Raw genomic sequence first — 27,219 nt, forward strand, 5'->3', positions numbered from 1 at the left:
CCCCTACCACACCATGCCCCTACCACACCATGCCCCCACCACACCATGCCCCTACCACACCATGCCCCCACCACACCATGCCTCTACCACACCATGCCCCCACCACACCATGCCCCTACCACACCATGCTCCCACCACACCAAACCATGCCCCCACCACACCATGCCCCCACCACACCATGCCCCTACCACACCATGCCCCCACCACACCATGCCCCCACCACACCATGCCCCCACCACACCATGCCCCCACCAGACCATGCCCCTACCACACCATGCCCCTACCATACCATGCCCCCACCACACCATGCCCCTACCACACCATGCCCCCACCACACCAAACCATGCCCCCACCACACCATGCCCCCACCACAACATGCCCCCACCACACCATGCCCATACCACACCATGCCCCTACCATACCATGCCCCCACCACACCATGCCCCTACTACACCATGCCCCCACCACAACATGCCAATACCACACCATGCCCCTACCACACCATGCCCCCACCACACCATGCCCCAACTCACCAAGCCCCCACCACACCAAGCCCCCAGCACACCATGCCCCCACCACACCATGCCCCCAACTCACCAAGCCCCCACCACACCATGCCCCTACCACACCATGCCCCTACCACACCATGCCCCCACCACACCATGCCCCTACCACACCATGCCCCCACCACACCATGCCTCTACCACACCATGCCCCTACCACACTATGCCCCCACCACACCATGCCCCTACCACACCATGCCCCAACTCACCAAGCCCCCACCACACCAAGCCCCCAGCACACCATGCCCCCACCACACCATGCCCCCAACTCACCAAGCCCCCACCACACCAAGCCCCCACCACACCATGCCCCCACCACACCATGCCTCTACCACACCATGCCCCCACCACACCATGCCCCCAACTCACCAAGCCCCCACCACACCAAGCCCCCACCACAACATGCCCCTACCACACCATGCCCCCACCACACCATGCCCCCACCACACCATGCCCCTACCACACCATGCCCCCACCACACCAAGCCCCTACCACACCATGCCCTCACCACACCACACCATGCCCCCACCACACCAAGCCCCTACCACACCATGCCCCTACCACACCATGCCCCCACCACACCATGCCCCTACCACACCATGCCCCCACCACACCATGCCTCTACCACACCATGCCCCCACCACACCATGCCCCTACCACACCATGCTCCCACCACACCAAACCATGCCCCCACCACACCATGCCCCCACCACACCATGCCCCTACCACACCATGCCCCCACCACACCATGCCCCCACCACACCATGCCCCCACCACACCATGCCCCCACCAGACCATGCCCCTACCACACCATGCCCCTACCATACCATGCCCCCACCACACCATGCCCCTACCACACCATGCCCCCACCACACCAAACCATGCCCCCACCACACCATGCCCCCACCACACCATGCCCCCACCACACCATGCCCATACCACACCATGCCCCTACCATACCATGCCCCCACCACACCATGCCCCTACTACACCATGCCCCCACCACAACATGCCAATACCACACCATGCCCCTACCACACCATGCCCCCACCACACCATGCCCCAACTCACCAAGCCCCCACCACACCAAGCCCCCAGCACACCATGCCCCCACCACACCATGCCCCCAACTCACCAAGCCCCCACCACACCATGCCCCTACCACACCATGCCCCTACCACACCATGCCCCCACCACACCATGCCTCTACCACACCATGCCCCTACCACACTATGCCCCCACCACACCATGCCCCTACCACACCATGCCCCAACTCACCAAGCCCCCACCACACCAAGCCCCCAGCACACCATGCCCCCACCACACCATGCCCCCAACTCACCAAGCCCCCACCACACCAAGCCCCCACCACACCATGCCCCCACCACACCATGCCTCTACCACACCATGCCCCCACCACACCATGCCCCCAACTCACCAAGCCCCCACCACACCAAGCCCCCACCACAACATGCCCCTACCACACCATGCCCCCACCACACCATGCCCCCACCACACCATGCCCCTACCACACCATGCCCCCACCACAACAAGCCCCTACCACACCATGCCCTCACCACACCACACCATGCCCCCACCACACCAAGCCCCTACCACACCATGCCCCCACCACACCATGCGCCTACCACACCATGCCCCCACCACACCAAGCCCCCACCACACCATGCCCCCACCACACCATGCCTCTACCACACCATGCCCCCACCACACCATGCCCCCACCACACCATGCCCCTACCACACCATGCCCCCACCACACCATGCCTCTACCACACCATGCCCCCACCACACCAAGCCCCTACCACACCATGCCCTCACCACACCACACCATGCCCCCACCACACCAAGCCCCTACCACACCATGCCCCCACAACACCATGCCCCTACCACACCATGCCCCCACCGCACCATGCCCCTACCACACCATGCCCCCACCACACCATGCCCCCACCACACCATGCCTCTACCACACCATGCCCCCACCACACCATGCCCCTACCACACCATGCCCCCACCACACCATGCCCCTACCACACCATGCCCCTACCACACCATGCCCCCACCACACCATGCCCCTACCACACCATGCCCCCACCACACCATGCCTCTACCACACCATGCCCCCACCACACCAAGCCCCTACCACACCATGCCCCCACCACACCACACCATGCCCCCACCACACCATGCCCCCACCACACCATGCCCCCACCACACCATGCCCCTACCATACCATGCCCCACCACACCATGCCCCTACTTCACCATGCCCTTACCACACCATGCCCCCACCACACCATGCCACTACCACAACATGCCCCCACCACACCATGCCCCTACCACACCATGCCCCAACTCACCAAGCCCCCACCACAGCAAGCCCCACCACACCAAGCCCCCACCACACCATGCCCCCAACTCACCAAGCCCCCACCACAGCAAGCCCCCACCACACCAAGCCCCCACCACACCATGCCCCCACCACACCATGCCTCTACCACACCATGCCCCCACCACACCATGCCCCCAACTCACCAAGCCCCCACCACACCAAGCCCCTACCACACCATGCCCCCACCACACCACACCATGCCCCCACCACACCATGCCCCCACCACACCATGCCCCCACCACACCATGCCCCCACCACACCATGCCCCTACCATACCATGCCCCCACCACACCATGCCCCTACTATACCATGCCCTTACCACACCATGCCCCCACCACACCATGCCACTACCACAACATGCCCCCACCACACCATGCCCCTACCACACCATGCCCCAACTCACCAAGCCCCCACCACACCAAGCCCCCAGCACACCATGCCCCCACCACACCATGCCCCCAACTCACCAAGCCCCCACCACACCATGCCCCCACCACACCAAGCCCCCACCACACCATGCCCCCACCACACCATGCCCCCACCACACCAAGCCCCCACCACACCATGCCCCCACCACACCATGCCCCCACCACACCAAGCCCCCACCACACCATGCCCCCACCACACCATGCCTCTACCACACCATGCCCCCACCACACCAAGCCCCTACCACACCATGCCCCCACCACACCACACCATGCCCCCACCACACCATGCCCCCACCACACCATGCCCCCACCACACCATGCCCCCACCACACCATGCCCCTACCACACCATGCCCCTACCATACCATGCCCCCACCACACCATGCCCCTACTACACCATGCCCTTACCACACCATGCCCCCACCACACCATGCCCCTACCACACCATGCCCCTACCACACCATGCCCCTACCACACCATGCCCCCAACTCACCAAGCCCCCACCACACCAAGCCCCCAGCACACCATGCCCCCACCACACCATGCCCCCAACTCACCAAGCCCCCACCACACCAAGCCCCCACCACACCATGCCCCCACCACACCATGCCCCCACCACACCAAGCCCCCACCTCACCATTTCCCTACCACACCATTCCCTTTGCATTACAAATGTCATGATGTGCATAAACTTGTCATTTTTTTTTAGGAGATTGCTGGTTTCTTGCTTCCATTGGGGCTTTGACGTTCCAGAAGGACATCCTGGAACAAGTAGTACCCCTAAAGCAAAGCTTTAAAGAGGATTACTGCGGAATATTCCACTTCAGGGTAAATTACCTCAGGCTCAGTATAATATCTTTGTGAGAAATGCGTTGACCTATTGCAATAACTGTCATTCTTAAAGGGTTATTAAGTAATGAAAAGGTTCTCAGTGGTATTGAGAACAATACTGAATAATGACTCTCTACTTAGGCTACGTCTTTCTCTAGCCATGTAGAGAATAGTCTCTGTAGGAATCATTGTTCTCTCCTCCTATCTTTCAGTTCTGGAGGTTTGGGAAGTGGGTGGACGTTGTGATCGATGACAAGCTACCAACAGTTGACGGCAGGCTCATTTTCGTTCATTCAAAAACTCCCAATGAGTTTTGGCCCGCCTTGCTGGAGAAAGCCTATGCCAAGTATGTGAGCCACATCAGTTGGTTATAAAACAGTTTAACACCTCCTCGATGTAGGACTTAATGACCTGTCTTCTTCTGGCAGGGTGTGTGGCTCCTACGCAGACATGAATTTAGGGACCCCTGCAGAGGCTATGATGGACTTCACTGGAGGGGTTCACATCACATTCAAGCTCACTGACGCTCCACCAAATCTGTGGGACCTCCTGTTCAGAGCTGTCCAATCCAAATCTCTGATGGGGTGTAACACACCTCAAGGGGTGAGCAGCACTACCACCCCCTGAAACACCACGATGGCTCTTTAAACAAGCCAGTTAGTAGAGCAGAAATGTAGTGTAACTCAAAGTTACCATGAATCATGCACTGATGTCAAGATATATGAGAATATGATAAGTTACCATGAATCATGCACTGTCAAGATATATGAGAATATGATAAGTTACCATGAATCATGCACTGATGTCAAGATATATGAGAATATGATAAGTTACCATGAATCATGCACTGATGTCAAGATATATGAGAATATTAGTTCTTAAGCGTAGTTGAAGTTAAGACTTTAACATCTCTTAACCCAAGAGAGACGAAGGCTGTGTTCATATTGGGTTCTATTTTGTGACTGAAACCTCTGTTCTGTTACGGTCCAGTTACTTCACTTTATAATACCTGTAATAACCTGTGTCTATTGTTCTGTAGGAAACATCAGCAAACACGGTGGCACCCAACGGATTAGTGAGGGGTCATGCCTACACCGTCACAGGGGTTAAACAGGTACTGTATGGAACTAACAATCTGAGAGAAATGCTTTGGAGCTGATATCTTTTGGCCATATGCTCTCTTTCCTTTATTGCCAAGAAGAAACATTGTTTGCTTTGTCAGAATAGAGCCAGCTATTTACTTTAGTTCCACCTGGAGGGAAATGGGAGAGGAAGTGTGGTATAATTCCGCCATGAACAATTTACCCTATCCCTGTGTAGCGAACATGAGTTGGACTCGTGGTCTTGTGATGAGGCAGCCTTGCCTGAGACTTCTAAATTAGTGCCAGCATTCGGTCCGCTATGGAATTCCTCTTGGTCTAATGGTCAAGATGCTGGTTTGTCCCATCGGGGACCCAGATTCATTTCCTGCTCTGAGATTACAGCTGGTGTTCATTCTGGTTTCTTCCACAGGTCATGAGCCAAGGCAGGCCAGTGAATCTGATCCGCCTCTTCAACCCCTGGGGCCGGGGAGAGTGGAAGGGAGGCTGGAGCGATAAGTATGAACTAGCTATTCACAATAGATAACTTTGTTCATTAGATTCTTCCTCAGTATTTGTAATTGTTCTGTTTTGCTGTATCAACAGTGTAGTCTACATATTTTGTTTATATATACACTACCGGTCAAAAGTTTTAGAACACCTACTCATTTAAGGGTCTTTCTTTATTTTTACTATTTTATACATTGTAAAACAATAGTGAAGACATCAACACACTCAAATAACATATATGGAATGATGTAGTAACCAAAAATCTAATCAAACATATATTTTATATTTAAGATTCTTCAAATAGACACTCTTTGCCTTGTAGACAGCTTTGCACAATCGTGGCATTCTCTCAACCAGCTTCATGAGGTAGTCACCTGGAATGCATTTCAATTACTTTCTTAAGAGTTCATTTGTGTATTTTCTTTCCTTCTTAATGCATTTGAGCCAATCAGTTGTATTGTGACAAGGTAGTGGTGTTATGCAGAAGATAGCCTTGTTTGGTAAAATCCCAAGTCCATATTATCGCAAAAACAGCTCCAATAAGTAAAGAGAAACGACAGTCCATCATTATTTTAAGACATGAAGGTCAGTCAATATGGAAAATGTCAAGAACTTTGAAAGTTTCTTCAAGTGCAGTCGCAAAAACCATCAAGCGCTGTGATGAAACTGGCTCTCATGAGGACCGCCACAGGAAATGAAGACCCAGAGTTACCTCTGCTGCAGAGGATATGTTCATTCAAGTTACCAGCCTCAGAAATTGCAGCCCAAATAAATGCTTCACAGAGTTCAGACACAACTCAACATCAACTGTTCAGAGGAGACTGTGAGTCAGGCCTTCATGGTCAAACTTCTGTAAATAAACTACCACTAAAGGACACCAATAAGAATAAGGGACTTTCTTGAGCCAAAAAACACAAGCAATGGACATTAGACCAGTGGAAATCTGTCTGGAGTCCAAATTGGATATTTTTGGCTCCAACCACCGTGTCTTTGTAAGACACAGAGTAGGTGAACGTATGATCTCCGCATGTGTATTTCCCCACGTAAAACATGGATGAGGAGGTGTTATGGTGTAGGGGTGCATTGCTGTTGACGATGTCTGTGATTTATTTAGAATTCTATATACACTTAACCAGAATGGCCACCACAGCATTCTGCAGTGATACACCATCCCGTCTGTTTTGCGCTTAGTGGGACTCTAATTTGTTTTTCAACAGGACAATGACCCAATACACCTCCAGGCTGTGTAATGGCTATTTGACCAAGAAGGAGAGTGATAGAGTGCTGCATCAGATGACCTGGCCTCCACAATCACCCGACCTCAACACAATTGAAATGGTTTGGGATGAGTCGGACAGCAGAGTGAAGGAAAAGCAGCCAACAAGTGCTCAGCATATGTGGGAACTCCTTCAAGATTGTTGGAAAAGCATTCCAGGTGAAGCTGGTTGAGAGAATGCCAAGAGTGTGCAAAGCTGTCATTAAGGCAAAGTGTGGCTGTTTGAAGAATCTAAAATCTAAAATATATTTTGATTTGTTTCACACTTTTTTTGGTTACTACATGATTCCATGTTTTATTTTGTAGTCTTGATGTCTTCACTATTATTCTACAATGTAGAAAACATAAAAAAAATAAGAAATTATTAGGTGTTTTAAAACTTTTGACTGGTAGTGTCCAGAGCCTATTCTCTGGAGCCACTAACTAACCAGTGAGTGGCCTTACCGCATCCAAACTATTGACATGTTTGTACTTCAATCAGGTCTTCCATGTGGCAAACATTGAGTCCTGACGATCGGAAGATGTGTCTGTCGGTGAAAGAGGATGGGGAATTCTGGTAAACCATATAATGCAGAAATTTGTTTTGCAGACCATGTCATTATTTTGTTGTAAGCGATTAACACATACAGTACAGTGTCAGTACAAGTCTATACTGATATTTCAATACCAGAACCAACTCACAATTTTGGTTGTCTTCTCAGGATGACAATGGAAGACTTCTGTAGGCACTTCACAGATGTGACTATCTGCTGTATGTGCCCTGATTTTCTCGACGGCAACTCTAAAGGTCTTTGGACACACTCCTTACATGATGGCAGATGGGTTGCTGGAACCACTGCTGGAGGTTGCATGAATTTCCCAGGTAAATCTTACCTTGATTGACACGGAAATATATCCAGTTCATGAATTTCTCAGGTAAATCTTACCTTGATTGACACGGAAATATATGCAGTTCATGAATTTCCCAGGTAAATCTTACCTTGATTGAAAGGTTTTGCTTTCATCAAGGAATTATTTGCAGTTGATGACTATAAATGACCAGAATTTACCGTCTACATGTCCATATTTTTTTGTCTCCCAGACAGTTTCTGGACCAATCCCCAGTATCGGGTGAAGATCGAGGGATTAGACAGGGACTGCTCTGAGACACAGGGTGACAACAACATGTTGGTGTCTCTGATGCAGAAGCCTGACAAGAGAAACAGACGCCTGGTCAAAAGTCTCCACATCGGCATCAACATCTTCGAGGTCAGTGCCCTTCTTTGGTGTACGCCTTTCGTTATGTTATATACTGTAGTTTATCTCAACTTTATCCCCAAAAAACATGTACAGATTGAAGCAAAGATACATGCTTCCTCTGAGGACTTTGTTTCAGGTAGCACTGTTATTGTGCCATAAACTGTCGTGTCAGTAGTTAAACGGGAGATCTCTTTGTAAGGTCCTCTTACGTATGTTGGCACTGTGCAGTTCTCAATGCAAATATGCCCATTTGTGAACCTACATGTAGGATGTTATCCCAGAACAATACATTCAACTGGCCCAGGTATGCTATTGTTCCTGCAATTTAATTGTCTTTGTTTTACTTTCTAACAGGTGCCTGCCCAAGTAAGTAACTTTTAAACATACATTTCACAAATGACGTTCTAAAAGTTAGAGCGGCCACGCGACTCTCTGGCCAATATAATGGATCATCACATGTGGTAGAAATGGCTTCAAGGTCCAGATTTGAATTGGAAATGATCTGCAGCCTTATGTAAAACATTCTATGATTGTGATCTCAGTTCAAAGGACAGAGGGGGAAGTTTCCTGCTGTCTTCTTCAACAACAATGTGCCTGTCGCCCAAACCAAGAACTACCTGAATGCTCGAACAGTGGTGGTGTTCTCCAGGCTGAAACCTGGTGAATACCTGATCGTGCCATCAGCCTTCAACCCAAATGAAACCGCCTCCTTCATCCTGTCCATCCTCTCCAAGGCAGAGACCCACATCCAGTAAGCACAGCTCCTCCCCATTCATAATAAAGGGGTTGTTTATTCAAGGTACATCATTTCATATTGGTTTCCTTACAAATAAAGTTAGTTTAAGATGATTCGGACATAAAGCGTGGAAGATATATCCAAAGCATGGATTGCGGTCCTAGCTTATCCATAGATTGCTTTCGGGGAAACCAATACGGAATTTTGTAACTTGGGTGAACTATAATTAATGTCACATATTTTTTACAGTCAGTGATCATAGCAAATATTAGGACTGGGATTCAATCTGTTTGCGCCTGTAAACAATGCACCAAAGGTCATTTTCAATTGAGCCAATATCTGCAATGTTTTACTGTGAATGCAATCTCTGCGAACGCTGTAGCTTTGACTTTAAAATCTGCATTATCACCAACCCGCGATGAGATTGAATCCTGGGCTGAGTTTCACTATCATTTATGTTTTCCTAACAGAAACAAAACAGTGTTCATTTTTTTCCTCAGTGAAAACTCAAATGACCAAGATATTGTGGAAATCCCAAAGGTATTTAAGGAAAACCTTATTTCATCCCACATGTAGATATGTAGATATTGAGGAAATCCCCAAGGTATTTAAGGAAAACCTTATTTCATCCCACATGTAGATATTGAGGGAATCCCCAAGGTATTTAAGGAAAACCTTATTTCATCCCACATGTAGATATTGAGGGAATCCCCAAGGTATTTAAGGAAAACCTTATTTCATCCCACATGTAGATATGTAGATATTGAGGGAATCCCCAAGGTATTTAAGGAAAACCTTATTTAATCCCACATGTAGATATGTAGATATTGAGGGAATCCCCAAGGTATTTAAGGAAAACCTTATTTCATCCCACATGTAGATATGTAGATATTGAGGGAATCCCCAAGGTATTTAAGGAAAACCCTATTTCATCCCACATGTAGATATGTAGATATTGAGGGAATCCCCAAGGTATTTAAGGAAAACCCTATTTCATCCCACATGTAGATATGTAGATATTGAGGGAATCCCCAAGGTATTTAAGGAAAACCTTATTTCATCCCACATGTAGATATGTAGATATTGAGGGAATCCCCAAGGTATTTAAGGAAAACCTTATTTCATCCCACATATGTAGATATTGAGGGAGTCCCCAAGGTATTTAAGGAAAACCTTATTTCATCCCACATGTAGATATGTAGATATTGAGGGAATCCCCAAGGTATTTAAGGAAAACCTTATTTCATCCCACATGTAGATATGTAGATATTGAGGAAATCCCCAAGGTATTTAAGGAAAACCTTATTTCATCCCACATGTAGATATGTAGATATTGAGGGAATCCCCAAGGTATTTAAGGAAAACCTTATTTCATCCCACATGTAGATATGTAGATATTGAGGGAATCCCCAAGGTATTTAAGGAAAACCTTATTTCATCCCACATGTAGATATGTAGATATTGAGGGAATCCCCAAGGTATTTAAGGAAAACCCTATTTCATCCCACATGTAGATATGTAGATATTGAGGGAATCCCCAAGGTATTTAAGGAAAACCCTATTTCATCCCACATGTAGATATGTAGATATTGAGGGAATCCCCAAGGTATTTAAGGAAAACCTTATTTCATCCCACATGTAGATATGTAGATATTGAGGGAATCCCCAAGGTATTTAAGGAAAACCTTATTTCATCCCACATGTAGATATGTAGATATTGAGGGAATCCCCAAGGTATTTAAGGAAAACCTTATTTCATCCCACATGTAGATATGTAGATATTGAGGAAATCCCCAAGGTATTTAAGGAAAACCTTATTTCATCCCACATGTAGATATGTAGATATTGAGGAAATCCCCAAGGTATTTAAGGAAAACCTTATTTCATCCCACATGTAGATATGTAGATATTGAGGGAATCCCCAAGGTATTTAAGGAAAACCTTATTTCATCCCACATGTAGATATGTAGATATTGAGGGAATCCCCAAGGTATTTAAGGAAAACCTTATTTCATCCCACATGTAGATATGTAGATATTGAGGGAATCCCCAAGGTATTTAAGGAAAACCTTATTTCATCCCACATGTAGATATGTAGATATTGAGGAAATCCCCAAGGTATTTAAGGTGAACCGTGTATTTTTTATCTATCTTCTGATATTGTCTTCCTTTTTAATGTCTTATATTTCTTTCTTTTTTTAGCCCATGCCTACTCACAATAGAGCAGATATGGACAACAAACAAACTCTGTTTCGGCAATATTCTGATCAGGCAAGTTCCCAGCATGTTTCATTTGAACACAAAACAAGGCCATGTGAACTTAAAACACAAAAACGAATAAAAAGTGTAGCATTTGAGAATATTACTACTTTTTAACTATTGTTAAACTATACTATACTATATTATTATATATATATATATATATATAATAATATGTGTTTTATTTTCACTGAAAAGTTTGAGGAGGTGGATGCTGAACAGCTTCAGAGGATTCTACATGAAACTCTCCTCCAAGGTATGTAGAGAGAAAATCGATCACCATGGAGATTCCCAGTCATTTGTCACCAAAAGCAGGAGTTTGAACAGACATACATTAGTTGTGATGAGATTGGAATCACACACAAGGATACGGTGGGTGTTTGGTGAGCAATGTGTTGCTTGGTGGAATCTGTAGGATTTTTTAAAAATGTGCCAGCCTTTTTCCCATTTTACACAGGATATGCAAAGAAAACTCAAGGCTTCAGCTTGGAGTCCTGTCGCAGCATGGTGGCCTTAATGGATGTATCCTTCATGAGCTTAGTGACAGTCTCCCATGATGCTTTCTGTCGTGAAACATCTTGAACAGTACTTTACAAGAGTACATTGTTCAAAACTCCCATGTAGCAGTAAAATCTGTGAATGAATGTAGAAGTTTTTGCAATGACCCTTAGGCACTGTTTATAGCTGGTGCTAACATGCACCCTTTGTCCTGATTGTTTCTACATCCTGATTGTGCCCACCTTTGTAGACAGGTATACAGTCGTGGCCAAAAGTTTTGAGAATGACTCAAATATTAATTTTCACAAAGTCTGCTGCCTCAGTTTGTATGATAGAAATTTGCATATACTCCAGAATGTTATGAAGATTGATCAGATGAATTGAAATTAATTGCAAAGTCCCTCTTTACCATGCACGTGAACTGAATCCCCCCAAAACATTTCCACTGCATTTCAGCCCTGCCACAAAAGGACCAGCTGACATCATGTCAGTGATTCTCTCGTTAACACAGGTGTGAGTGTTGACGAGGACAAGGCTGGAGATCACTCTGTCATGCTGATTGAATTTGAATAACAGGCTGGAAGCTTCAAAAGGAGGGTGGGGCTTGGAATCATTGTTCTTCCTCTGTCAACCATGGTTACCTGCAAGGAAACACGTGCCGTCATCATTGCTTTGCACAAAAAGGGCTTCACAGGCAAGGATATTGCTGCCAGTAAGATTGCACCTAAATCAACCATTTATCGGATCATCAGGAACTTCTAGGAGAGCGGTTCAATTGTTGCCAAGAAGGCTTCAGGGCGCCCAAGAAAGTCCAGCAAGCGCCAGGACCGTTTCCTAAAGTTGATTCAGCTGCTGGATCGGGGCACAACCAGTACAGAGCTTGCTCAGGAATGGCAGCAGGCAGGTGTGAGTCCATCTGCACGTGTAACAGTATAACTTTAGACCGTCCCCTCGCCCATACCGGGCGCAAACCAGGGACCCTCTGCACACATCAACAACAGTCACCCACGAAGCATCGTTACCCATCGCTCCACAAAAGCCGCGGCCCTTGCAGAGCAAGGGGAACAACTACTTCAAGGTCTCAGAGCAAGTGACGTCACCGAGCAAAATGCTATTTAGCGCGAACACCGCTAACTAGCTAGCCATTTCACATCCGTTACACTCACCCCCCTTTTGACCTCCTCCTTTTCCGCAGCAACCAGTGATCTGGGTCAACAGCATCCATGTCACAGTATAACTTTAGACCGTCCCCTCGCCCATACCGGGCGCGAACCAGGGACCCTCTGCACACATCAACAACAGTCACCCACGAAGCATCGTTACCCATCGCTCCATAAAAGCCGCGGCCCTTGCAGAGCAAGGGGAACTACTACTTCAAGGTCTCAGAGCAAGTGACGTCACCGATTGAAATGCTATTTAGCGTGAACACCGCTAACTAGCTAGCCATTTCACATCCGTTACACACGCACAGTGAGGCGAAGACTTTTGGAGGATGGCCTGGTGTCAAGAAGGGCAGCAAAGAAGCCACTTCTCTCCAGGAAAAACATCAAGGACAGACTGATATTCTGCAAAAGGTACAGGGATTGGACTGCTGAGGACTGGGGTAAAGTCATTTTCTGGATCTGGACAGTGATCAGGAAAAAAAGCATCAATATTTTGGGTCCATGGCCAGGAAACTCCCCAGACCTTAATCCCATTGAGAATAATTTAAATCAGGATTATAACGCCTTCTTAAATAATTGACATGTGGCACCATTGACTTATGACATCAATATGTGTTTTAAAATAAATAACTGCATATTATTTGGAAAGACTATCAGTGAAATAATTAGTCTACAGGTAGGGACCAGGAAATCTGGTCTCAATGCAGAGTGGACAGATAAGAGACAATACCATTCCACTGGGCACAAACTGGATAAATCAACATCATTTGTCAACGTATTGTGACGCGGAATCTATGTGGAAAATACATTGGATTTTAAAAAAAAAGTTAGTTATTTTGAGGGTCAAATTTCCACAGGATTATGTCATCATGGTGACCAAATTTCCACAGGATTATGTCATCATGGTGACCAAATTTCCACAGGATTATGTCATCATGGTGACCAAATTTCCACAGGATTATGTCATCATGGTGACCAAATTTCCACAGGATTATGTCATCATGGTGACCAAATTTCCACAGGATTATGTCATCATGGTGACCAAATTTCCACATAGACAAACCTTATATACAATATTTTGAATTTGTTTTCATTCAAAAAAAAGAAGTCAGATCTTCAACGTAATATCCACTAATACAAAAAAAACAAACAATAGGCTGGGCAGCACCTCCTACTGGAGAGTTGATCTATCTACAGCTACCCATTGGTCTACCATTAAGGGTTATAACCAAGGCCCTGCTTATCAAATAAAATTTTATTGGTTGTGTATACTGATTTTGCAACGTTATCACGTGTGCCGCAAAATGCTTGTGTTCCTAGCTCCAACAGTGCAGTACTACCTAACTAAATGCTTATGTTCCTGGCTCCAACAGTGCAGTAATACCTAACAATACACGCAGACCCCAAAACATAAAGAAAGGAACTAAGAGTCAGAGTCCAGAATATAAATATATATGTACACATTTGTTACGTCACAGCCTTATTCTAAAATTGATTAAATAAAAACATTTCCTCAGCAATCTACTCACAATACCCCATAATGACAAAGCAAAAACACATTCTTAGTAATTTTTGCTATTAAAAAATAATAATAAAAAATAAAAAAACTATTTACATAAGTTTTCAGAGACTCGAAATTGAGCTCAGGTGCATCTTTTTTCCATTGATCATCCTTGAGATCTTTCTACATCTTGATTGGAGTCCACCTGTGGTAAATTCAATTGATTTGACATGATTTGGAAAGGCACACCTGTCTATATAAGTTCCCACAGTTGACAGTGCATGTCGGCTACCAGCTGGTACTCTACCTTGCACCCTAGAGACTGCTGCCCTGTGTACATAGTCATTGAACACTGGCCACTTTAATAATGTTTACATACTGTTTTACCCACTTCATATGTATATACTGTTTTCTAGTCAAGGCTCATCCAATAAAACTATTCATACAGTGGCTTGCGAAAGTATTCACCCCCCTTGGCATTTTTCTATTGTGTTGCCTCACAACCTGGAATTAAAATAGATTTTTTTGTGGGGGGTTGCATTTGATTTACACAACATGCCTACCACTTTGAAGATGCAAAATAGTTTTTATTGCGAAACAAACAAGAAATAAGACAAAAAAACTGTACTTGAGTGTGCATAATTATTCTCCCCCCCCCCCCATCCATCATTCCTTCAATTCTGACCAGTTTCCCAGTCCCTGTTGATGAAAAGCATCCCCACACCATGATGCTGCCACCACCATGGTTCACTGTGGGGATGGTGGTCTCGGGGTGATGAGAGGTGTTGGGTTTGCGCAGACATAGCCTTTTCCTTGATGGCCAAAAAGCTCAATTTTAGTCTCATCTGACCAAAGTACCTTCTTCATTATGTTTGGGGAGTCTCCCAAATGCCTTTTGGCGAACACCAAACGTGTTTGCTTATTTTTCCTTTAAGCAATGGCTTTTTTCTGGCCACTCTTTCATAAAGCCAAGCTCTGTGGATTGTACGGCTTAAAGTGGTCCTACGGACAGATACTCCAATCTCCGCTATAGAGCTTTGCAACTTCTTCAGGGTTATCTTTGGACTCTTTGTTGCCTCTCTGATTAATGCCCTCCATGCCTGGTCCGTGAGTTTTGGTGGGCTGCCCTCTCTTGGCAGGTTTGTTGTGGTGCCATTTTCTTTCCGTTTATTAATAATGGATTTTATTGTGCTCCGTGGGATGTTCGAAGTTGTGGATATTTTTTTTATAACCCAACCCTGATCTGTACATCACCTCAACTTTGTCCCTGACCTGTTTGGAGAGCTCCTTGGTCTTCATGGTGCCGCTTGCTTGGTGATGCCCCTTACTTAGTGGTGTTGCAGACTCTGGACCTTTCAGAACAGGTGTATATATACTGAGATCATGTGACAGATCATGTGACACTTAGATTGCACACAGGTGGACTTTATTTAACTAATTATGTGACTTCTGAAGGTAACTGGATGCACCAGATCTTATGTAGGGGCTTCATATCAAAGGGGGTGAATACATATGCACGCACCACTTTTCTGTTTTTTATTTTAGATCATTTTTTGAAACAAGTTATTTTTTAAATTTCACTTCACCAATTTGGACTATTTTGTGTATGTCCATTACATGAAATCCAAATTAAAACCCATTTAAATTACAGGTTGTAATGTAACAAATTAGGAAAAATGCCAAGGGGGATGAATACTTTTGCACGGCACTGCAGTTAGTTCCACCAACATAAAAAAGACCACATAACTAAACATATGGCTTTAGCCCATTACAGGGCAAAATGTACAGACTTTTTATACTTTGCCTTTGTAGATTTCCTTAACCATTCCTTCTCCAGACATCAATCACTGGAAAACTGAACAGTTCTGAATTTCTACATCTATGGAGAAAAGTTACCGTGTACAAGGTAAATTAATTAGCAAGTGTGGTAAAAGGTTATTAAACAACTAATTACAGCCTCCCGGGTGGCGCAGTGGTCTAAGGCCAGTGACAGGCCCTGAGACTCTGGGTTTGACCCTAGGCTCTTTCGCAGCCGGCCGCGACCGGGAGGTCCATGGGGCGACGCACAATTGGCCCAGCGTCGTCCGGGTTAGTGAGGGTTTGGCCTGTAGGAATATCCTTGTCTCATTGCGCACTAGCGACTCCTGTGGCGGGCCGGGTGCAGTGCACGCTGACCAGGTCGCTAGGTGCACTGTGTTTCCTCCGACACATTGGTGCGGCTGGCTTCCAGCTTGGATGCGCGCTGTGTTAAGAAGCAGTGTGGCTTGTTTGGGTTGTGTTTCGGAGGACGCATGACTTTCGATCTTCGTCTCTCCCGAGCCCATACCTGAGTTGTAGTGATGAGACAAGATAGTAACTACTAAAAACAATTGGGGAGAAAAATTGGGGAGAAAAAAAGGGGGTAAAATTAATTAAAATAAACAAACAAACAAAAAAAATTACAATTTTTTCCAGAATACCTGAAAATATTCATATTTTTTTATATCTTCCAGGATATCTTCTTACGTTCAGATGTGAACCGTTCCGGAATGTTGTCATTGAGTCAACTGAGGAACGCAATCATGGCTGCAGGTAACTTCTGGCTAGACCAACAAACAGGGCCTGCCACTGACCTTAGATAACCGTACCTGCTTACAGGGTACTCATGTAAAAAAAATGGCCACCTAACTAGCAATCTCCGACTGACATCAACGCATGACTGAAGAGTTAGGACTGTCAAATTAGGATGACCAGATGGATTAAAGTAACCTCTGCCGTTACGACTAAACAGCAGTCTGTTTGCTGCTCAATAGTTTAAAGTTTAAAGGTTTTTTATTAGTCGTATGTATACAGGATACACATGGTATACACCGTCCAATGAAATGCTTAGTTGCAGGTTCTTTCTCTACCATACAACAATAATAAGAAATAATAAAGGATAAGAATACCAACATGAAAGTAAATGGTTCAGTAGAATAGAGTAAACAGTTTAGCATAAAGAGTATAATACAGGAAGGCACAATTTATAGTCCAATATTTACACGTGGTTTGGGGAAGGAGGAATTGGGGGAGGGCAAGTGTTTAATTTGTGCAGTAATTAGTATTTAGCAATCATAATAAGAGTCTGGTCGCATGTGATGTGTGTGTAGCGTGTGTGTGTGTATCGTGTCTGTTTGTGTGTGTGTGTGTGTGTGTGTGTGTGTTTGTGTGTGTGTGTGTGTGTGTGTGCGCGTGCATGAGTAAGTACTTGTGTTCTACGGTGCGGAGAATCAGAGCAGGTGGTCAGTCCTGTTAGGGTTAGAATCAGAGCAGGTGGTCAGTCCTGTTAGGGTTAGAATCAGAGCAGGTGGTCAGTCCTGTTAGGGTTAGAATCAGAGCAGGTGGTCAGTCCTGTTAGGGTTAGAATCAGAGCAGGTGGTCAGTCCTGTTAGGTTTAGAATCAGAGCAGGTGGTCAGTCCTGTTAGGGTTAGAATCAGAGCAGGTGGTCAGTCCTGTTAGGGTTAGAATCAGAGCAGGTGGTCAGTCCTGTTAGGGTTAGAATCAGAGCAGGTGGTCAGTCTTGTTAGGGTTAGAATCAGAGCAGGTGGTCAGTCCTGTTAGGGTTAGAATCAGAGCAGGTGGTCAGTCTTGTTAGGGTTAGAATCAGAGCAGGTGGTCAGTCCTGTTAGGGTTAGAATCAGAGCAGGTGGTCAGTCCTGTTAGGGTTAGAATCAGAGCAGGTGGTCAGTCCTGTTAGGGTTAGAATCAAAGCAGGTGGTCAGTCCTGTTAGGGTTAGAATCAGAGCAGGTGGTCAGTCCTGTTAGGGTTAGAATCAGAGCAGGTGGTCAGTCCTGTTAGGGTTAGAATCAGAGCAGGTGGTCAGTCTTGTTAGGGTTAGAATCAGAGCAGGTGGTCGGTCCTGTTAGGGTTAGAATCAGAGCAGGTGGTCAGTCCTGTTAGGGTTAGAATAAGAGCAGGTGGTCAGTCCAGTTAGAGCTAGAATCATAGCGAATGGTCAGTCTAGTTCAAGTGTTCAGCAGTCTGATGGCTCGTAGATACCAACAGGCTCTGAGACAGTTTATATCAGACCTCATGCTCTGATACCATCTGCCTGACGGTAAGGGAGAGAACAGCTCGTGGTTGGGGTGTATGGGGTCCTTGATGATGCTTACTCAGGCAACTTTTCGAGTAGATGTCCTGGATGGGTGGGCGCACGGTCCCAGTGATGTACTGAGCAGTCTTCATCACCCGCTGGAGGGCCTTGCAGTCATGGACTGAGCTATTCCCGCACCAGGCCATGATGCAACCAGGTCACGATGCTGTCAATGGTGCAGAGGTTGAATTTGGAGAGAAGCTAAGGTGGCATACCACGTATCTTCAACAGCCTAAGGAAGTAGAGACGCTGTTGCTCCCTCTTGACAAGAGTGGTGGTGTCCATGTCAAGTGCTCTGTGATGTGGATTATGAGGAACTTAAAACTTCAGACTCTCTCTACTGCATTCCCGTTGATGTGAATTGGGGCATGTTCCCTCCTCTGCTTCCTGTAGTCAACAATCAACTCCTTTGTTTTTCTGACATTGAGGGAGAGGTTGTTGTCCTGGCACCACAATGCCAGTTCACTTACCTCCTTCCTATAGGCTGACTTGTCGTTGTTGGTTATCAGGTCTACAACCGTGGGGTCATCAGCAACCTTATGATGGAGTTGGTGTCGTGCAAAGTCACACAGTGGGTGAACAGGGAGAGACAGTGTGGAGGAAGTGTTGCTTCCAATCGTTACAGACTGTGGTCTGCCCATCAAGAAATCCAGGATCCAGTTGTGTTGGTTGTTATCCAGACCCTGAGCTCTGAGCTTCGTGTCGAGTTTGGAGGTAGAAATAGTGTTGAATGCTGAACTATAGTCAATGAACAGCATTCTCACGTAGGTGTTTCTCTTGTCCAGATGTGTTACAGCCGCGTGAATAGCGATGGACATGGCATCTTCTGTGGATCTGATGGAGTGGTAGGCTAATTAGAGTGGATCCAGTGTGCATGGCATGCTGGCTTTGATGTGGACCATTTACCAGCCTCTCAAAGCACTTCATTAGGACTGGGGTGAGAGCAACAGGGTGATAGTCATTGGGCACCTTGTTTTTCTTGGGCACTGGGACGATGGTGGTCTCCTTGAAGCAAGGTGGGCAATACAGCCTTGGACAGGGACAGGTTGAAGATGTCCGAGAAGACCCCTGCCCAGTGGTCAACACACTCTGAGGACGAGGCCAGGGATGCCTTTTGGGCCGGGGGCTTTGTGAGTATTCAGTCTTTTGCCGAGTTTTCCTCACATCAGCCTCGGTGAGAGAAAAACCCTGGTTGTTCGGAGCAGCGAGAGTCTTCCTGAATGGCTCGGTATTGACTGCCTCGAAGCGAGCAGAGTCTTCCTGGATGGCTCGTTATTGACTGCCTCGAAGCGAGCATATAATGTGTTAAGCTTGTCTGGGAGGGAGGCAAAAATGTCTTAAAACCTATTTTCACTTTGTCATTATAGGGTATTGTGTGTAGATTGATGTGGATTGTATTTTAAGGCTGTAATGTAACAAAATGTGTAAAAAGTCAAGGGGTGTGAATACTTTCCGAATGCACTGTATATTCCCCAATGTCGATGGATGAGACATGGGTGGATGAGTCTTTGAACATATTCCAATCAGTACAGGATACATGTTGGTGACATGTCTATAACATTTTTTAATTTGAAATGTGCTTGGTTAAAATCATCTGTGACAATAAACACTGCTTCCAGGGAGAGGACTTTTGCTGGCTAAAGATCTTGTATAGTTCGCTGAGTGCCAACCCTGGTGTTTGTACACAGCTTTAATAACACACGTGAATTCCCTCGGCATATAGTGGGGTCAGTATTTTAACATTTTAACATCAGAAACTCCATGTCGGATGAACGTGAGCTCGAGATCCTTTCAACTTCGGTACACCAGGAATTGTTGACGAGGAAACCCCTAACCTTACTCTCAACAGAAGCTGCCGCTCGATCGCTATGGAAAATTGAAAAGTTGTCTGGTTGAATAGCAGAGTTGAGTGTAACGTCCATAAGCCACATCTCTGTAAAAACAAAGACACAGCATTCCCTGATGTCCCTCCGCGATTGAAGCCTTGCTCTGAGTTCAAAGTTTATTTTCCAGCGATTGGACATTACTCATCAGGATGCTAGGAAGAGGAGGACATGTAGCCAGTGTTTACAGCCTAGCTTGGAGTCCCCCAGCTATTAGACATTAGTCATCAGGATACTAGGAAGAGGAGGACATGTAGCCACTGTTTACATCCTAGCTTGGAGTCCCCCAGCTATTAGACATTAGTCATCAGGATACTAGGAAGAGGAGGACATGTAGCCACTGTTTACATCCTAGCTTGGAGTCCCCCAGCTATTAGACATTAGTCATCAGGATACTAGGAAGAGGAGGACATGTAGCCAGTCTTTCTAGCTTGGGATCCCCCTCTTCTTCGTCACCAGCAGGTAAACCCATGTGTGGGTAACAAAGGAACGAATGTAATATAGAGATAGAGATAAAAGTGTGTAGCTTCCGATTTCATGATCCATAAGGCTTTTTCGTTCCTAGAAAATTATTACGCAAACATTCTGAGCCAGAAACAATGGAGTAATTAATGTAAGAATAGCAATTAAAAAAAAGCAAAGTTGAGCAGGAACCGTCAAGACACACGTCCTCCTCCGGGCCGACATCTTAATACCTGTGAAATAACTGTGGCATAAAAGTGTGAGGTCTGTCTGTCCTCCACAGGGGTCAGGCTGAGTGACGGTCTGTTGAACCTCATTGCCCTGCGCTACGGTGGATCTTCTGGAAACATCAGCCTGGAGAGTTTCATCAGCCTCGTTCTACGCGTGGACCGCATGGCCAGTAAGTCCACAACTAAAATATAAAAAGGAGACCAATTTTTTTATTTCGCTGGGATTTAAAATTTTCCATCAGTGGCATTCTAATGAGCGTATACAGTTAGGCTTTCATGGCACTCACAGGATCATCCTAATTAGTTTGCAGGATGAGTGTTTGAAGCCATGGCCTTTGTATTATTTAAAGAAATTGTAAATAGTGTAATTCATGCCCCTTTCAACAGAAATATTCAGACAACTCAACGAGGGAGGGGCCATATCTCTTCGAGACAATGAGGTAATAAACTGTTCATAATTCACCAGGGACTTTCAACTCTGATCCTGCAGTACGAGGTGTACGGGCTTTCACTCCAGCCCTGCAGTAACACACCTGATTCAGTTAATCACGGTCCAGACTGAAGACCATAATTGGCTAAACATTTTGCATCAGGTGTGTTAGTTCTAGGCTGTGCTGGGCTGGAACAACAGCCCTAAAGCCTTGCTTCGATTGGTCTAAATCGCAGCAAACCTTCCGATGATTGATTGTAAACATAAAACGTTGCCTTAAACCAAAGGTCACTGGTGTGTGCAAGCAGCATATTCTTATCTGAGAGATGTGAAGATTGTGCAAAACTGTCGTCAAGACAACTAAAAAAGGGTGGCTATTTGAAGAATCTGAAATATAATATATATCTTGATTTGTTTAACACTTTCTTGGCCACTACGTGATTTCGTATGTGTTATTTCATAGTTGTGATGTCTTCGTTATTATTCTACAATGTAGAAAATAGTGAAAATAAAGAAAAACCCTTTAATGAGTACAGTAGGTATCCAAACTTTTGGCTGGTACTGCATATACACATCCTTTCAAAATAATGGACTAAGCGATTCCAGCCACAACCGTTGCTGACCGGTGTATACAATTGAGCACACAGCCATAAAATCTCCATAGACAAACATTGGCAGTAGAATGGCCCGTACTGAAGAGCTCAGTTACTTTCAACACGTGGCACTATTAAAAGGATGCCACCTTTTCAACAAGTCAATTTGTCAAATTTCTGCCCTGCTTGAGCTTCCCCGGTCAACTGTAAGTGCTGTTATTGTGAAGTGGAAATGGCTAAGAGTAACAATGGCTCATAGAACGGTACCGCCGAGTACTGAAGCCTGTAAAAAATAGTCTGTCCTTAGTTGCAACATCAGCACGAGAACTGGTCGTTGGGAGCTTCGTGAAATGGGTTTCCATGGCCGAGCAGCCGCACACAAGCCTAAGATCACCATGCGCTATACCAGGCGTCGGCTGGAGTGGTGTTAAGCTCGTCGCCATTGGAAACGTGTTCTCTGGAGTGATAAATCACACTTCAATCAATCACATTTATTTATAAAGCGCCTATTTACATCAGCAGATGGCACAAAGTTGTTAAACAAAAACCCAACCTAAAACTCAAAACAGAAAGCAAGCAATGCAACACATCTAGCAAGTCCGAAGGGTGAATCGGTGCTTGGCGGATGCCAGTAGAACGCTTCCTGCCCCAGTGCATAGTGCCAACTGTAGAATTCGGGGGAGGAGGAATAATGCTCTGGGGCTGTTTGCCATGGATCGGACTTGGCCCCTTTGTTCCAATGAAGGGAAATATTAACGCTACAGCATACAATGATATTCTAGACTATTCTGTGCTTCCAACTTTGTAGCAACAGTTTGGGGAAGACCCTTTCCTGTTTCAGCATGACAATGCCCACTTACACAAAGCGAGGTCCATACAGAAATTGTTTGTAAGTGTGGAAGAACTTGACTGGCCTGTACAGAACCCTGACCTCAACTGACCTTTACTTACAGAACCCTGACCTTTAACCTTTATTTAACTAGGCAAGTCGGTTAAGAACAAATTCTTATTTACAATGAAGGCCTAGGAACAGTGGGTTAACTGCCTTGTTCAGGGGTAGAATGACAGATTTTTACCTTGTCAGCTTGGGGATTTGATCTAGCACCCTTTCAGTTACTGGCCCAATGCTCTAACCACTCGGCTACCTGCCGCCCCATATACAAATCCTTCTCATAAGAGTGGAGGCTGTTACAGCAGCAAAGTGGGGGGGACCAACTCCATATTAATGCCCATGATTTTGGAATGAGATGTTCGACAGATCAGGTGTCCACATACTTTTGGTCACGTAGTGTAAGAACCTGAAATACACTGTCTGAGATGCAGTTATCCAGGAAAACTTTATCAATGTGTTAAGATGTCATTTCATTGTTTCTATTTTATATGACTAAAGAACGTGTTAGTCAAATCTCACTGTTGTTTTTTCCTTTCTTTTATCTTCCAGTGGATGTACATTACTATGTATGCATAAACAACAGACCAAATAGGATGGACAGAAGACCGTTAGAATCGTAAGGTTTGAAAAAGTTATACGACGGTGCATTGCTGGACAAATCAATAAACTTCTCCGTGACAATTTCAGAGTATTTCGTTGCACTTAAAAAAACTTGATAGAGCATCTTGATTAATAATCCTGCAGCATCTTCTTTTGCACCAAACCACACGCTTGTCTTTTCTTACGAGCACTGACTTTGATGATGGCTACTTTAAGGTAGAAATGTATTTAGGCTACTATGACTGATGTGTGGTTGTCTCCCCTCGCCATCTTAATAAGATGGATGCACTAACTGTAAGTCTGATAAAGGACTAAACGCCGTCATGAAGGCAAAGGATAGCTACTTTGAAGAATGTCAAATAGAAAATATATTTTGATTTGTTTATGTTTGTTTGTTTAACACTTTTTTGGGGTGGTTTACTATACGATCCCATAAATGTTATTTCATAGAAAACAGTAAAAAATAAAGAAAAACCCTTCAATGAATATGTGTATTGTAACTTTTAGTAGTACTGCATTTATATGTAAATATATATATATATATATATATATATATATATATATATATATATATATATATATATATATATTACATACTTTACATTTATATATATATATATATATATATATATATATTGCATACTTTACATTTTTATATATATATATATATATATATATATATATATATTGCATACTTTACATTTTTATATATATATATATATGACCTACTTTACATTTATATATATATATATATATATATTACATACTTTAGAAACAAATTAATGTAATTAATATAACACAATTCTAAAGAATAGAGTAACGACCTATATTGCTGTATTAAACAGCTTTTAAATACATTGAACCAAATACAGCCTATTAATACCGTGGCTGCATACTGAGAGAAAGCATGCCAACCTATAGTATAGGCACTGCATTTAGAAACTACACCATGTCCGGGCCAGTAGTAATTCTGTTCACGCTAGTAGATTTTTGGCCAAATGGGCCAGGGAGAAAAAAAAGTTAACGTTGGAACCTAGCCTACGAATAGGACCCAGAGTTTAACCTTACCAGGTCATGAAATCAGGAAAAACTTCCAGGCCCCAGAAAAAAAACCACATACACAGTTTGCCACAACACGTTTGGAACCTGTGGTGCAACCTCTGAACAGTACTCTTGACATCGACTGGTTCATAGTCTATAAAACATTCTGGGTTACATTCTGGTACATCCATGAATCCATTTGGGGATTTTTTTTTTGGGGGGGGGTGAATTTTGTTTTGTTTCTTGCTTCTTGGTTTAAGTGCAGAATCATCATTTGATTGTACATTACAGCTCACCACATATCAGATTATCAGACAGATTGAACCTAGTGTTTCCTTTTTTTATATATAGGAGGCAGACATTGACATCAGTCATCTAACACTTGTTCTTCTGCAGAACTATGCAGAACATACTACACTGTAACCATATTGCTAACCTGAAGTACTGCAAGCAGAACATACTACACTGTCACCATATTGCTAACCTGAAGTACTGCAAGCAGAACATACTACACTGTAACCATATTGCTAAGCTGAAGTACTGCAAGCAGAACATACTACACTGTAACCATATTGCTAAGCTGAAGTACTGCAAGCAGAACATACTAGTAACAGTGATGTGCACTATTCAGAAATGTATTACATTGTTTAAACACTTTATAATCCAGTACAGCGCTATGAGCACCAATGAAACATTTGCATATAATCATAAATCATAAATCATAATCATAAAAATATGATTTTACTTTACATAGTTCATATTTGTGGGTTAAGTACAAGGATGTATTTCTACATATTTCATAAATTGTACATTAAACCAAAACAGATCATTTAAATGTGTAAAGTGTTTTGTGCAATCTTATGGAATGCACCTATAATAACACACACAGATACTGTACATACTTGTGATAATTACATATAACAGTGATACAATATCTGATGCTAAACAAGAATGATTAAATCAATTAATTTAACATGATTGGTTAGATGAAATATATATACAATTGTCTATAAGTAACGTCAGTACAAGACGATTCAACAATTCTAAAAGACAGACATGTTGCTGTTAGCATCAGATGGTAACGTTAGGCCAACACTATGGTCTATGGCCAACACTATGGTCTATGGCCAACACTATGGTCTATGGCCAACACTATGGTCTATGGCCAACACTATGGTATGGCCAACACTATGGTCTATGGCCAACACTATGGTCTATGGCCAACACTATGGTCTATGGCCAACACTATGGTCTATGGCCAACACTATGGTCTATGGCCAACACTATGGTCTATGGCCAACACTATAGTCTATGGCCAACACTATGGTCTATGGCCAACACTATGGTCTATGGCCAACACTATGGTCTATGGCCAACACTATGGTCTATGGCCAACACTATGGTCTATGGCCAACACTATGGTCTATGGCCAACACTATGGTCTATGGCCAACACTATGGTCTATGGCCAACACTATAGTCTATGGCCAACACTATGGTCTATGGCCAACACTATGGTCTATGGCCAACACTATGGTCTATGGCCAACACTATGGTCTATGGCCAACACTATGGTCTATGGCCAACACTATGGTCTATGGCCAACACTATGGTCTATGGCCAACACTATGGTCTATGGCCAACACTATGGTCTATGGCCAACACTATGGTCTATGGCTAACACTATGGTCTATGGCCAACACTATGGTCTATGGCCAACACTATGGTCTATGGCCAACACTATGGTCTATGGCCAACACTATGGTATATGGCCAACACTATGGTCTATGGCCAACACTATGGTCTATGGCCAACACTATGGTCTATGGCCAACACTATGGTCTATGGCCAACACTATGGTCTATGGCCAACACTATGGTCTATGGCCAACACTATGGTCTATGGCCAACACTATGGTCTATGGCCAACACTATGGTCCGGCCAACACTATGGTATATGGCCAACACTATGGTCTATGGCCAACACTATGGTATATGGCCAACACTATGGTCTATGGCCAACACTATGGTCTATGGCCAACACTATGGTCTATGGCCAACACTATGGTCTATGGCCAACACTATGGTATATGGCCAACACTATGGTATATGGCCAACACTATGGTCTATGGCCAACACTATGGTCTATGGCCAACACTATGGTCTATGGCCAACACTATGGTCTATGGCCAACACTATGGTCTATGGCCAACACTATGGTCTATGGCCAACACTATGGTCTATGGCCAACACTATGGTCTATGGCCAACACTATGGTCTATGGCCAACACTATGGTCTATGGCCAACACTATGGTATGGCCAACACTATGGTATCTCACATCTCACTGTGGTCTCATCGTCTCGTCTCACATCTCACTGTGGTCTCATCTCGGTCTCACATCTCACTGTGGTCTCATCATCTCGTCTCATATCACACTGTGGTCTCACTGTGGTCTCATCATCTCGTCTCACATCTCACTGTG

The 27,219-nt window shown here is 44.8% G+C and overlaps 1 protein-coding gene across 2 annotated transcripts in view; it reads left to right on the forward strand.

Moving 5' to 3' along the window:
* Window positions 1-24,182, forward strand: part of LOC110505912 (calpain-1 catalytic subunit) — a 30,236-nt gene extending 6,054 nt beyond the window's left edge. The window contains exons 4-22 of one of the 2 annotated variants that reach the window (XM_090221326.1): window positions 4,111-4,229; window positions 4,445-4,578; window positions 4,661-4,835; window positions 5,272-5,346; window positions 5,745-5,830; window positions 7,579-7,653; window positions 7,799-7,959; window positions 8,179-8,345; window positions 8,691-8,702; window positions 8,879-9,087; window positions 9,573-9,612; window positions 11,275-11,343; window positions 11,530-11,587; window positions 11,789-11,853; window positions 16,331-16,399; window positions 16,986-17,064; window positions 21,235-21,351; window positions 21,569-21,621; window positions 23,646-24,182. In XM_090221326.1, the coding sequence (XP_090077452.1) occupies window positions 4,111-4,229; window positions 4,445-4,578; window positions 4,661-4,835; window positions 5,272-5,346; window positions 5,745-5,830; window positions 7,579-7,653; window positions 7,799-7,959; window positions 8,179-8,345; window positions 8,691-8,702; window positions 8,879-9,087; window positions 9,573-9,612; window positions 11,275-11,343; window positions 11,530-11,587; window positions 11,789-11,853; window positions 16,331-16,399; window positions 16,986-17,064; window positions 21,235-21,351; window positions 21,569-21,621; window positions 23,646-23,672 (1,790 nt within the window). In that variant the 3' untranslated portion in view covers window positions 23,673-24,182. Of the gene's footprint in view, window positions 1-4,110; window positions 4,230-4,444; window positions 4,579-4,660; window positions 4,836-5,271; window positions 5,347-5,744; window positions 5,831-7,038; window positions 7,257-7,578; window positions 7,654-7,798; window positions 7,960-8,178; window positions 8,365-8,690; window positions 8,703-8,878; window positions 9,088-9,572; window positions 9,613-11,274; window positions 11,344-11,529; window positions 11,588-11,788; window positions 11,854-16,330; window positions 16,400-16,985; window positions 17,065-21,234; window positions 21,352-21,568; window positions 21,622-23,645 lie in introns of those variants that run through there. The other variant, XR_016492070.1, reaches the window with a different exon arrangement.
* The last annotated feature ends 3,037 nt before the right edge of the window (window positions 24,183-27,219 follow it).

This window comes from Oncorhynchus mykiss, chromosome 25, assembly GCF_057628025.1.
Source record: "Oncorhynchus mykiss isolate SJ-2025 chromosome 25, ASM5762802v1, whole genome shotgun sequence".
Taxonomy (NCBI): Eukaryota; Metazoa; Chordata; class Actinopteri; order Salmoniformes; family Salmonidae; genus Oncorhynchus; species Oncorhynchus mykiss.